Consider the following 12887-nt stretch of genomic DNA (forward strand, 5'->3'; position numbering starts at 1 on the left):
CTGCGGGCACGAGGCGCCCGGCGCCGTCGCGGCCCGAGGCAGCTGGGACGGCTGCAGAGGGCTGAAGGTGCCCGAGGACGGCGGCAGTGGGACGGCGCTGCTGCCCGCGGCCGTTAAGGAGGAGCCGCCCGAGGCGCTCGGCGCGCCGGAGGAGGCCGAGACTAGCGAGGCGCCGAGCGGGGCCGCGCCGGGCGGCAGCGAGGGCGGCCCGGCCGCGCTGCCCGGCCCCGCGGCGCCGCCGGAGCTGGCGCTGCCGCTCGTGCTGCAGCCGCTGCCGGCCGGGAGCCGCATCCAGCTGCCGGGCCCCGCTCCGCCGCCCGAGCTGCTGCGCGTGGCCAAGGTGCCCGCGAGCCAAGTGCCGCTCAAAATGCAGTCCCTGCTCGAGCCGTCTGTAAAAATCGAAACCAAAAACGTGCCCCTCACGGTGCTGCCCTCCGACGCAGGTACCGGGGCAGGACTTYGAGCGCTGAGCGTTGGCAGGGTTCAGTGAGCAGCTGGCCGGTGTAGCCAGGCAGGAGGACGCACAGTAGTGCTGCCCAAGCGGCCCTTGGATGCACTGTAGTTCGTACCGCTCTTTGGCTCGCTTGAGGTGCGAGCGTTCAGGAGGCCAAAGCTCCCCAAGGGTTCGTCCATCAGAGCGGTTTTGTCTGCCCGCTCCTCGTCTGCCTTGTCTCCTTGTAGCTGGTTCCGGGATTGCAGTCAATGGTGCTTTAAAGTTTGGCATCTGCTTGATTTTTAAAGCTGTGAGCATTTGGACACGTCTCATTGAGAAAATTAGAAGATATTAAGTGAAGAAGTAACTATTAAACATCTGGATTAGCACCTGTTTTTAAAGACATACAGGTCTTTAACTTGAAATCTCAAGGACTAGTAGACTTGCCATTTACTGACCGTGTAGGAAGATCATTTCTAAGTTTTTCCCATAGAGGCAGCAGCTCCTCAAAGTTCAGTTGAGATGTTGGGTTTTATGTCACCAACTCAATGCAAATCCAGTCTTTGATTACAAGGACCTAAAGCTGGGTGTTGTGTAACAGCCATCTGGTGAAACAGGTCCCTCTAACAAATGGGCATCTAAAAATGAGAAAAGAGGATGGAAAGGGAAGAAAAATTGAAAGAAGATAGCAGCAACAACCTCAGAGAGGCAAGGAACTGCAGAGATGTGAGGCTAGACTGCCATGCTGTCATCAGATCCGTCTGTGCATCATTAGAGTTCGGATGCATAGTTGGGTGGTGATAATGAATTTGCAGTGATATGATTATATTTTATATAATACAAGCATTTTATATAAGAGTTTAAATTATGGTTTATATAACACAAGCRTTAGAGAAAGCAGTCTAGCCAATGAAATCCAAACCAATATATTTTTTAAAATTTCTGTTTCATATAAAAAAGAGAAAGAATCCAACAGTTCTTTTGGATATTGCTAAGCTCCCTTTGGAAATACCTTTGGAGCGTAACATGTCTATTGCCTGGTAGATGATCTTCTTTCCTCATTTTGTCACGTAGGGATACCGGATACTCCGTTTAGCAAGGACAAAAGTGGCCATGTGAAGCGCCCGATGAACGCGTTCATGGTATGGGCTAGGATTCACCGGCCAGCTCTAGCCAAAGCTAACCCAGCTGCCAATAATGCAGAAATCAGTGTTCAGCTTGGACTGGAATGGAACAAACTGACCGAAGAGCAGAAGAAGCCCTACTATGATGAAGCTCAGAAAATAAAAGAAAAGCACAGAGAAGAATTCCCTGGTAAACATACCTTTATTTATCCAGATGCTGTAGAAGTTCAAGAATTCTAGGGGAAAAAAAAGCAATCTCTTTCTTTAGAACAAATAATAGAGTTGAAAGAAGTGATAGACTTTCAAATATTTGGTCCTTTCATCAGATTTTAGTACCTGCAAGAATAAGCATATTCATTTTTTAAAAGGTTGTCCATAAATTATGTTTCATTCTCCATAGCTTCTGAATTTCTTACATCCTCAGAGCACTGCATGTACAGCAGCTCTTCAGAGTGCTTTACAAGTGTAAAGGTCAGATACAGARTTTATTGTGAGTGTGGCCTGTTGAAACGTTTTACAGGCTTCCAAGGGAGCTGTCCAGGTGGCCTGTGGTGACACAACACGTATCCCCTCCTGTGAAAGCAGGAAAGGGAGATGCCACAGGAAGCGCAAATGGTGCTGTGCTGGTGCTCCCAAACCAGCAAGTAGAAGAAAATGTTTCCCCACCCCTTTTCAAAGGGTTAGGAATTTGTACCCTAAACAAATTTATTTCTCCATAACACTGCAGTTCAATCAAAAAGGCACCAACAAAGCAGAGCAGAAGGTTTTTGAGGAGTCTTTATGAAAGCACTAAGACCTGGCGTGTCRTAGTCCTTTCTGGCTATGATGTCATAAATCTGCTAGTTCACAGTTGTGACAATTCCAGGTAGACAAGCCCTGACTAATACATCATAAACAGGCAGAAGGCAAAGAACAGAATTTCTCCTGCTGTCTTTTCACTTTCAAACAAAGGATTTCTTTAAAGTAAAAAAAAAAAAAGTTAGCCTGCCTAAGAGTTAGCCTAAAGAATTAGCCTGCCTAAGCCTGCCTAAGAAAACCAAGCTGCTCAGTCCAAATTACAAAATTATTTCTAGGTCTGTTAGTGTTTGGCTATTGTAAGTCAAAGACAAGTGTACTCCTTACTGCCAAAAATCAAACATGATTTCTAGTAGATCATAAATTTCATGATTTATGAAACAGTAGATCAAAATAGTAGATCAAAAATCATAATTTTAACTCCAAGGTATATGTGAGATTTAAGGGGCTAATGAAACAATCAGGAAGGATTCATGTTTTGAATACTGCTGTACCCATKGTGCAATATCGCATTCTCCTTTACTTTCCTTAGCTGTGCAATGTCACTCCCCACTGTTTGTAGTTCTTTGTCTCACAAACACTTCGAGTGGTAGCTACATAGGTCAACTAACTGAGCTGGTAGCATAACAGTGCCCAAACATGCTCATTTTAGCTCCATCTCTGATAAAACTGCCATTTGCCAGCCCACCGAAAYGGAGAGTTTTGCTTTTGACTATTAGAGCAGTTTTTGATTCATATTTTTTTTAGATACTTCAGAATTATGGATATTGTAGCTTTACAGAAAATAAGATATCATCCCCCAAATGGGAAGTCTGCATCTTTTTCATCTCTGACAGGTTGGGTTTATCAACCACGTCCAGGCAAAAGGAAGCGTTTTCCATTGACGGCCTCCACTGTGTTCTCCAGCACTTCTCAGAATATCATCACTACAAACCCAACTGCCATTTATCCCTTCCGATCACCCGCTTACTCCGTTGTCATCCCTAATGTTCAGAACAGTGTTGGACATGCTGTCTGTGAGTTTTTAGTAGTCTAAGTAAATGACTCTAAAAATTAGAATCTACCTATTGTAGAAGTTTTGCACATGATAGTGTAGATATAGGTAAGATTTCTCAGTCTATTTGGACACCGCTGTATCTGTCAGTCCTCCTCGACACTGCACTGCTGCCTTCTAGGCTCTTACCTTCTCAGTCATTTCTCCCTTTGCTGCCCTTAAATTCTGCTAACTACTTCTTTACTTCCCTCTGCTCCCAGCTGTTGTCTTGTCTTCTTATTTTCTAGTTCTCTCCTTCTCTTTCTGCCTTTCTGGGCCTTTTTTTACTTAATACTTGCTTCCTCTTGAGCTGCAGCTGTCCTTTTTTTCCTTTTGTTCTGTCCCCATCACAAACATATCTTYCCCCATCAGATCAAACTGCTGCTCAACACACATTATACTAGCCTGGCAAAACTTAGCAGTTTGGCCATGGCATCTCTCCATGCCTACCTTGGTGTGTCTTTCTAGCAAGGGCACCATTGCCCTAGCAGAAGCATTCAACAGCTTAGGCTGCTTAAAAGAGAGGGTGGATAGAACCGTCGATAAAGGCCTCAGAAAGGGGGATGTTAAGTAAGGAGGCAGCATGGGCAGCAATTTTAAAGCAACTTTTAACACTGAAAGAGAAGGTTTTCACCTTTTTTTTTTTTTTTTTTTTTTTTTTTTACATAAGCAGTTAGATATTCATGCCCTTCTGGGATAGCTCTATATGTATTTTATCAGCTTGGGACTGTCACAGTTTGAGCCCACAAAGCTCAGCTTTTATACTAACCATAACATAGCTACAGAAAAATAGATTTAAAAGATGCACTTAACCTTGAAGGACTCTTTCACTCGTCTTCATGGAATGCTCTCTTTTTAATGAGGAAAAAAAAAAATGAGTGGCCATTTATGTTTCATAGTGGTATCTTGAAATGTTTAAAGGAATATTCTAATTTGGTTTGTCCCAGTTCTGAGTTAGCGATGTGATTATTTCATAAATCCCTCTGCAGATTTGGTCAAATAAAAAACCATTTACTTCCTACCCTAATGTATCTTATAACAGTGTGTTCTCCTCACATGCTACTATGTTTCATTCTAGAGTTTACTATCCTTCTGTTGTGATGGWAGTGACTGAAAAAATTTAGAATCGTTGAAGTCCCATTGACACAGATTCTTAAAACCAGCTAATGGTTTTTGAAAATATTAGCCCAAAGTGTCCTGAAATCTTTATGTGTAAAGACAACCCTGTTAACATACAGTGTGATTTGAAAGTGTATACATCTGCAATGCATTTCAAGGTGAAATTGGCTGGTGGATATGTCCACAAGYGAAACAAATGAGAAAACGTGCCTGAGGGTTGGGCATTGCAACTATGGCCTCTTGTCTCTGCTCCTCACCATTTGGCACCATGAAGATAAATTAAGAATTTGGCTTTTCCCATCTGAGTTGGTCAACCTGAAAGGCTTTTCTGTTCCCTAAAGGTGAAGCTCCTGCCATCCAGCTGCCAGCCTCTTCTATTCAACCTCCAGGTCCAATTACGCTTTTCCAGCCTGCTATTGCAAGCACCACCTCCGTGGCTGTCCCAGCTCCTGCTCTGCCCCTGCACCCTGTGATTTCACCGCAGCACTTTGCTGGACCTGCTCAGGCAGAAACCCTTGTATCGTCTGGACCCAATTGCTCTGTGAAGAGACCTACATCAGCTTCCACGGAGTGCTCCAGCAGGAACCCAAGTAACACCAGCACTGCTAATGCCAGGTTTTCTGTCTCCGATAACCAGCCCACAAAGGAGTATTCAGAGATTCCTACTTGTCCCAGAAGCACCTCTCTTCCCCAAGCTACCCCTCTTCCTCACTCACATCTCTATCAGCCTCCTCCCATCGGTCATCCAGCCAGTCTGTTCGGAGCACCGCCGCGCTTTTCGTTCCATCACCCGTACTTTGTACCTGGACCTCACTATTTCCCTTCAAGGTAATGCAGGCCCACTGAGACTTTAATCCCAGTGAGGATGAGTACTAAGAGGCAGAGTCCTCTCTCTTTCAAGAAAGCASGTGGATTCACCATGCAGCTCTTGARGCAAGAGCTTTTCCCTGGGAGGGAAAAGTGTTCCTAGATTCCTACAGTGCTCCACTGTGGTGGGACCCCTGTCCCGAGGCTACTCATATCTCCAGTTATTTGAAACTCCATAGCACTATTTTAGTGATTGACACTCCCTAGTTCACAGTGAAGAGGAGTATTTTCCTTCTGCTTCATGCACCTAAGTGCACTTCATTTGTACCCAAAGAAAAAGTAGGAATAGTATAAATATATTTTCAAAATGATCACATAGAATTAAAGTAGGTGTTTGGGATGTGTCCCTGAATACTCTGATTGCAGCTGTTGTAGCCACCAGTATTTCTGAAATCCAGCCTAGTAGGAAATATCCTCAGAATTTCTATATAAATAGTAAGTCCTCATTTATCCTTCAMAGTCTTGGGATAGTCAATCAGAGGTCACCCAGTCCAAGAATTTAGAGGCTACCACATGTGATTATTTCTTAAGCTAATTTTGCAGAGAAAGGACAAGTGTCCCCCTAGCAGTTAGTTCTCTTGGGCTGCTCAGACACAAGAAGTCCGGCAGCTTAACTGATGTGCTCTCATTGCACAGTGCGTAAACTCATGTTCGTGCTTGTTTACTCTAAGGAATCATTTCTCTTTCATGACCACACAAAGTCAAACACAACAGATCATGAGTTTTAGACACATATTCTGACGGGCTGCACACTGTTTGTTCTTGCTGATAAGAACAGCTAGTGTGTTCCTAAGGCAATAAGACTACCCGGTCATAAACTAGGACAGATGATGACTCCTCAGGCTTGTAAGGCCTTAGTAAGTAGATAAATGCAATAGAAGATACTGATATTTTTGCAGTCTTTTAATGAACACCGGACATGACTTTCTAGGACTGTAAAGATGATCTTTTCTTAGGCTCTTGGTGTCTGGATTTAGACAATTTTGTAAACTCACTGGGGGAGGGAAGTGTACTCGTACTAGAAGATTATTGAGGCTCGCAAATAAATTGGACTTCTGAAGGTCGCCCGATTTGCTAATGCAAGGATCTTTCTAGTACATGGATCTATTCCTATAAATTCATTCCTTGAAACTCATCATTTCTAGGTAGCACAGATAGTGCAAATGCATGCATGCAAACATATGCACTAAAAATGTTGGTTAGAGAGACAGCTAGCCTTGGAACCTTGCTGGACACTGTATCAATGTCTGCACTGCTGCATTAATTTACATTCTTTCTTAACAATGTAATATATTTCTGTAACACTGTATAAGCTGTAATATATCTTAAATCTTGTGCTCTGCATCACACAAAAAATTCAAACTCAGAACGCTAGAGAAAAATAGTTATATTTTGGTACGGTAACTTCTTGGTATCTACTATATATAGTGTACTATATATATATATATAATTTATCACTGCAATTTTTTAAAATAAGGAACATTGGAAACTATATMTTGAGCACATGGATTCTCTGTCAATCCTCCTGCTAATAACAATGCAGCAAACACAAGAGATTAGTCAATAAATAAGATCATTTATTTCTCATCTCAAGTGACAATTTTTGGCATACAAAGCTCCAACGCAAACTGATTTTTGATGCTTTGTTCTACTATTTTGAGTATGCAGGTTAGCATACTGCAGGCTTATCATATGCTGCATTATCTGTGACATAATTCTATTAATGCATTAATACTTCTTTTGTTTTTGAAGCAACTTCCTTTCTGTGTCTAGCACGAAGGGCTGCACACGCAGGCCTTCATTGCTGATACGGAATCTGCAGATGATTCTTGTTATGGCTTTGGAGCTTAAATCAGGCATATTTTTAAATCAGGTGTATTTTGAATAATTCAGCAGGACAAACTGACTAGCACAGACTGTGCTACAGCCACTCTGATTTTCTTGCCTGCCTTGATCAGCTTGCAAGCTTCTGAAAGACATTTTCCCATCTCTTTCCTTGCAGCACGTGCCCRTTCAGCCGGCCGCCCTTTGGCTGTGGCAACTTCGCCAGCTCCGTGCCCGATTGCCTCGGATTTTATGAAGACCAATACCAAAAACATGAGACAATGTTTTCATCTCTGGATAGGGACTATCCCTTCAGAGAGTACCTGGAGGAACATGCCCGGATCGAGGACTCCCGTAGCTGTGAGAGCCTTGAAGGAATTGCCTGTTACAGCCCCGGCGAGGAGGGCTATTTGAGCCCCATGCCGCAGCTGGACATTGGAACATTGGAGAATGTTTTGTCAGGAACCCCGTCAACCCCCTCCAGCATCCAGCAGGTTAATGTGACTGACAGCGAGGAGGAAGAAGAGGGGAAGGTGTTGCGAGAGTTGTAATTTTATAGCAAGTGATAATCCAGAGAAATACCACAGAATGTGAAATAAATGTTTTCCTCTAACACCATCTTTCAGTCGGTGTGTTCAAGGGGAAATCCACGTAGCCTGAGTGACCCATGTAGATCATTTGAAAACTCCGAGGATCTGTTTCTATTTTGAGAGATCAAAAATAGACCTGGGAAGGCCCCAAAGCCCCTGGAGTTTCACCTGCTTCATCAGGGCATTGTCTGGGCTCTGGCCCAGGAAAGCAAGAGCTCAGACAGGCACTCAGTTCTAAGCATGTGATAATGTGCTTTCCTGAGGAGAGATGTATTCAAGCACATCCTTTTAATGCTCTTCTGAATCAGGACATTACCTCTCTTTGTTCATAGGCAACATTTTGGTGCAATTTGATTTTTTATGTTTTACTTTAGGAATTTTAGCGAGTGAAATAATTCTGGTTTACTAACATGTAACTGTGAGGTCTCGAGAGAGCAGTCAAGAGTGATTCTCCAAAGTTTTATATTTTTCCTGTGATACAGTCAATGGTTTTATGCTTTATTTAGTTAATTTTTATGGTAGGCTGCATTTGTGGTACAAATGTTATGTAATGCACTGAAAATTTAGGTCAGTTTCTGTTCTATTTTATTTTGCAATAGTTCCGTAAATGAGAATGGGATTGTCCAGAAGGTATGGCAGGACCTAAAGAGAAAAATTGATAAAATCTGGCTCTATGACTTACACTAGTGAACTGTGACTTGATCCTTGAGTGTAGTTAATATTGGATCTTCTAGAGAATACTGAAGGTGGTCAAAAGGGGAGAGTGTTTATGGTAAACTCAAAGACCAAGTGAATTCTGTTTTTTTTTTTTTTGTTTTTTTTTTTTTTTTTACAGTATTAACAATGTTATTATTTTTTTTTTTTTTTTTTTTTTCTGTTTGAGGGGAGGGAGCCTCGTTTCTTTCTGGGAATCCTGTTGTTCTGCTGTTGTTGTATTTAAATAAAATCACCTGAACAATGTACTTACCCCCAGTGTTTCATTCTAAGCCATGAACTTGAGCTGAGAACATGTGAATTATAATTCGCAGAGCTTATGGAAAGGGTGTGCACAGCTCAGCTGCACATGCCTAAGCGACCAGCTGAAGAGCTTTTGGGCTACTGATACATATAGACACACACAGAGTTACATATGTGCTTGTGTAAAWCCAGTTACTGTGGAAATATGGAAAAAGTTGTATCCTCTTAATGGGAGCCCTAAAGTTTGACCATTTTATAACAGGGTGTCTGTAATATCTGTTTACGTGGGATGTGGTGTATCTTAAGTGTCCTGTCAAACTCAAGCCCTCTGTATCCATCCATAAAGATAGASTTATTGATAAAGACAGATAAAAATACAGCTTCCACACACCTCAAAAGATAGCCTTAAGCCAGTGTAAATGGAGCCAATCGCCTCTGGGTTCTTTGCACTTTGTCATGGTTATATCAATCCTTTTTAAACATCTTTTGCTTCTGTGGGCTCATAATCCCATTTCCCAAGTGCACGTTCCCCTTTAAGGCCTCTTGTTTGAGAACTACTGCATTTTGTAGTTATAATCCATAAACATAATTAACATCAAGGGTGAATCCTTCCCACACGACACAGTGCAACAGGCCCTGGCTCCCCTGCAGCAGCAGTGCACATGAAACATCAAGARGAAAGTCTTATAAATAGTAGAAAATAGTTCCTAATTTATCTTCTCACTGCAAGCTGATCTGCCCTTCGGGAATKCTTGGGAACAAATGCACCAATTCCTACTCAAGCAGGTTTCGGGGTATAAAACAGCAGTTTGTGAGGTTGCTCTCTAGAGATAGCTTTTTTTTTTCCTCCTGTTTTGGTTTTGTGCACCGTGGGGTTGGATATAAGACCTGTTACAGTGCACCGGGATCTAGAACAATTGCTGCAAAAGGAAAAATCACTTCTTGTACTTCTCACCATTGGAATAGCTTGTACAAAATGCAGCAAGACCTATGGAGCTTTAACTATATAAACACAGTTAAAAAGATGCAGTATTTGAGTATACACAGGCTACTGCCACTAGGTTCACTTCTCTGAAGAAGGAGTGGAGGAAAAGCCACAGCACCGTCACACCCCGCAGGGAAACGTGGCCTGTGCTCCGATGTTATTCACCCAGCAGCACCGCTCCTCATCGCCTTACCGCCCTGTCCCTGTTTGGCAGGACAGCTGCTCCCGGCCTCTCCCAAGTATTCCCACTATTCTGCATGGATGGGGAAAACCCAAGCTAGACTGGAGACTCGGGGTCAGCAGAAGCTGCTCTCGGCTGTTAAAACTCAGAATAATGTCGTTTGCTGTTAAATCACCAATTCTCTTTACAGCTTTCCTCCTTTGATCATTTCATGTGATCCCGAGGAGACAAATGTTCAAAACCCAGAAGATTTCACTTATTCAGGTCAGCCAAAGATATAAAGTTTCTGCCATCAGTGCAGGTGTCTGAAATGCAGAGGTTAGGCAGGACCAAAAAAAAATCTTACCTTTTCTTTCTGATACTTTGATTTTTGTTAACATTTTCTCTAGAGTCACTGGGAGGTTTTTAACAGCAGTTCATTCAATAACCTTTCCTATTTCTGAACAGACAGCTTCAATGAAAAATTACTGAGCTCTGAGCATGTTCCAGCCATTCTCTGAAGTCTGTGTCCTTAGCAGGCTCTGCAGGTCTAGCTATTTCCTTCTAGTTGGGTAACTTCCAATTTACTATGAATATAATGGAAGAATTGTCACCGTTTACTTTCCAGCCRTTGACAACACTGATAAATCCCCTTGCAAACTCTGTGTGAAGTAAGTGCAAAGACCCAGTTGCACACGCATTCCCATCGGCTTTGCACCAGGGAAACAGAAACACCTAATTGTCAAAACTTGCTGACTGCATTCGCCCATGCAGGATGGGGGACTGGCAGCTAAGCTTCCCTGCCTTCATCCTCGCCTTCATCAAAGGCTATGCAGTAGATAAGGGGCCAGAGCACAGATTTCCATCTCTCTAGCTGYGAGGTTTAATCATGCAATTAGGATCCTGGAGGAAATGAGTCTAAGCCTGTGTAATTCCCAGCTAACTTAAAGCCTGAGCCTGCTCTGTGATTTAGACGATTTCCTATTGACTTCTRTAAGAGGTTTCTGAAGGCAAGGGCAGAGGGCAGGATCTGGCTCATCCCTTGCATTTGAGGCAACATTTGAGTGCATGAGCTCTGTTAATGAGGCTAAAATATCCGGAATCTTTCCATGCAACAATGTCTGAATAGTGTAAGTGATATAGCTTATATATATACACATATATATACACACACATATATATATAAACACACACACACGTATGTATAAATATATATACACATAACAACTRTACAGCCTGTCAGCCTATGATTATATATTTAAGGAAGGATATTCTGTTGATTGTAAATTAAGATATTAATTTTATATCACCAAAATGTCTTCATAAAAGTACTGTTGTATAACACGTGATTATTGAATGTGTTTTATTTTTCAAATGATAAAAMTGACAAACAGCTTTTTTTTTTCTTTTAGTCTAAGTAGTCCAGTGATTAGAAGCTCCCTTGATTTTAACTAGATACATTTTTTTTTGATCCAAGTGTGTGTAGCAGCCCTTGTGAATCTTTGTTATGCTGGGAAGACTGAAAATATTTTGTCTTTCTTCCTAAAAGAACTTTTTTTTTACCCCATCCTTTTTTTTTTTTTTTTTTTTTTTTTTTTTTTTGGAGAAAAAAGTTAAATGCTGAGAGGAATGCAGAATTATTGTCTACATCTGACAAGTACTTTCTTTAATTGTAAATATATCAGGAATAGTGCAGTTGTTTTCTATGTTACAGGTAGCTTCATATAAATGGGGGGATTCTCCACAGAAAATTCAAAGCTTCCGTTCAAAGAATGTCCTACGTGCCTAACAAAGAGGGCACAGAGCTTGCTATTTGCCCCAGCAAATAATACTGATTTAGTTGTGTGAAGAGAACTCTGGACTTGATTGTGTCATTTGTGTCCATAAATGACAGTTCACCCTGATGACTTCCTTCTGCCACGGTGATATCATGAATAGGCTGAACGTGGCAAAATCACAAAGGTTTCTCAGGACAGTATGTCAAGTGYTGAGAATGGCACATGCCACCTGGTGGAGAGGTGACACATACGGAAATCATAACCCAGGATGACATCTGCAGATGGAAACAGTTACATTTCCTTCGGCACAATAGCAAAAGGTTGAGATCTTTTACGGCAAACTTTCCCGGTGGTTTCAATAATGTATATAAACCTCTGGACAACATCCCAAACCATTATTATTGTCCAGAAAACCTTTATTCTAAATGGAACATGAATTTCCCATCAGTCTGATTTATTTATATATCCTGAAACACAGTCAAGTGCAAATTCCCCATTTCTAGAGTTGCTCTCCTGGTGCACTCAGGCACTTTCAGGATGGAGACGAACAGAGAAGATGATGGGTAATGCAAGTCAACAGCTATCTGAAGAGCATGCTGAAGGAGCAATGACCCTGCTTGCTGTTCTTGGCCACCCTCACAATGATTGCTCTTCATGCAGCTGCACAGCCCCCTTGATCCTTCTTGCTGGCGCATCTGCAGTTGGAGCTGGCGGGAAGTCTATGGAGAAATAACCTGGTGGGAAGGAGGGGAGCTGCCTTGCACAGCTGCAGCCAGGGGCTGATCCTCTCAGGCTCTGTCCCTGGAGCCAAGGGATCTGCCAGGAAGTTTCACACAGGTGTCTTTGATCCCGGCTGATAGCCTGAAGAGCAGAGGACTAGCAAATAAATGATGCAGAGGCTGCAGGGAGAAACCCTGAAGGGTGCAGGGTGAGGAAAGGATTCTGATCTGGGAATACTCAGGAATGGGTGGACAGCCCTACAGGGCAGTGCAGGGGCTGTGGATGCTCCTGACCCCCTTCCCAGCCCTCCTGTCTTCCCAAAGAGCAGAGAACAGAGAAAAATCTCCATTTTTCTACTTCCCTCCCCACCCTTACAGCCAACATGCACCTCAGCCTGCATCCCTCCAGCAGTCAGTGACGATGCGTTTTGCAGGAGATCAGGGACTAGGGATGCTTCTGGAAACCAGGGTTCAAGCATGAAGGGGTTGCTGGGATTAAATAC

General features: G+C 42.7%; 1 protein-coding gene across 1 annotated transcript; it reads left to right on the plus strand.

Moving 5' to 3' along the window:
* The first annotated feature begins 352 nt into the window (after positions 1 to 352).
* SOX30 (SRY-box 30) lies at positions 353 to 8440 on the plus strand. Its single transcript, XM_026047601.1, has 5 exons — positions 353 to 443; positions 1508 to 1747; positions 3189 to 3368; positions 4846 to 5332; positions 7374 to 8440. Exons 1-5 carry the CDS (start codon positions 368 to 370, stop codon positions 7744 to 7746), a joined length of 1356 nt encoding a protein of 451 aa, XP_025903386.1. The 5' UTR covers positions 353 to 367; the 3' UTR covers positions 7747 to 8440.
* The last annotated feature ends 4447 nt before the right edge of the window (positions 8441 to 12887 follow it).

Source organism: Nothoprocta perdicaria, unplaced genomic scaffold, assembly GCF_003342845.1.
Source record: "Nothoprocta perdicaria isolate Ctin4 unplaced genomic scaffold, notPer1 scaffold_5, whole genome shotgun sequence".
Taxonomy (NCBI): domain Eukaryota; kingdom Metazoa; phylum Chordata; class Aves; order Tinamiformes; family Tinamidae; genus Nothoprocta; species Nothoprocta perdicaria.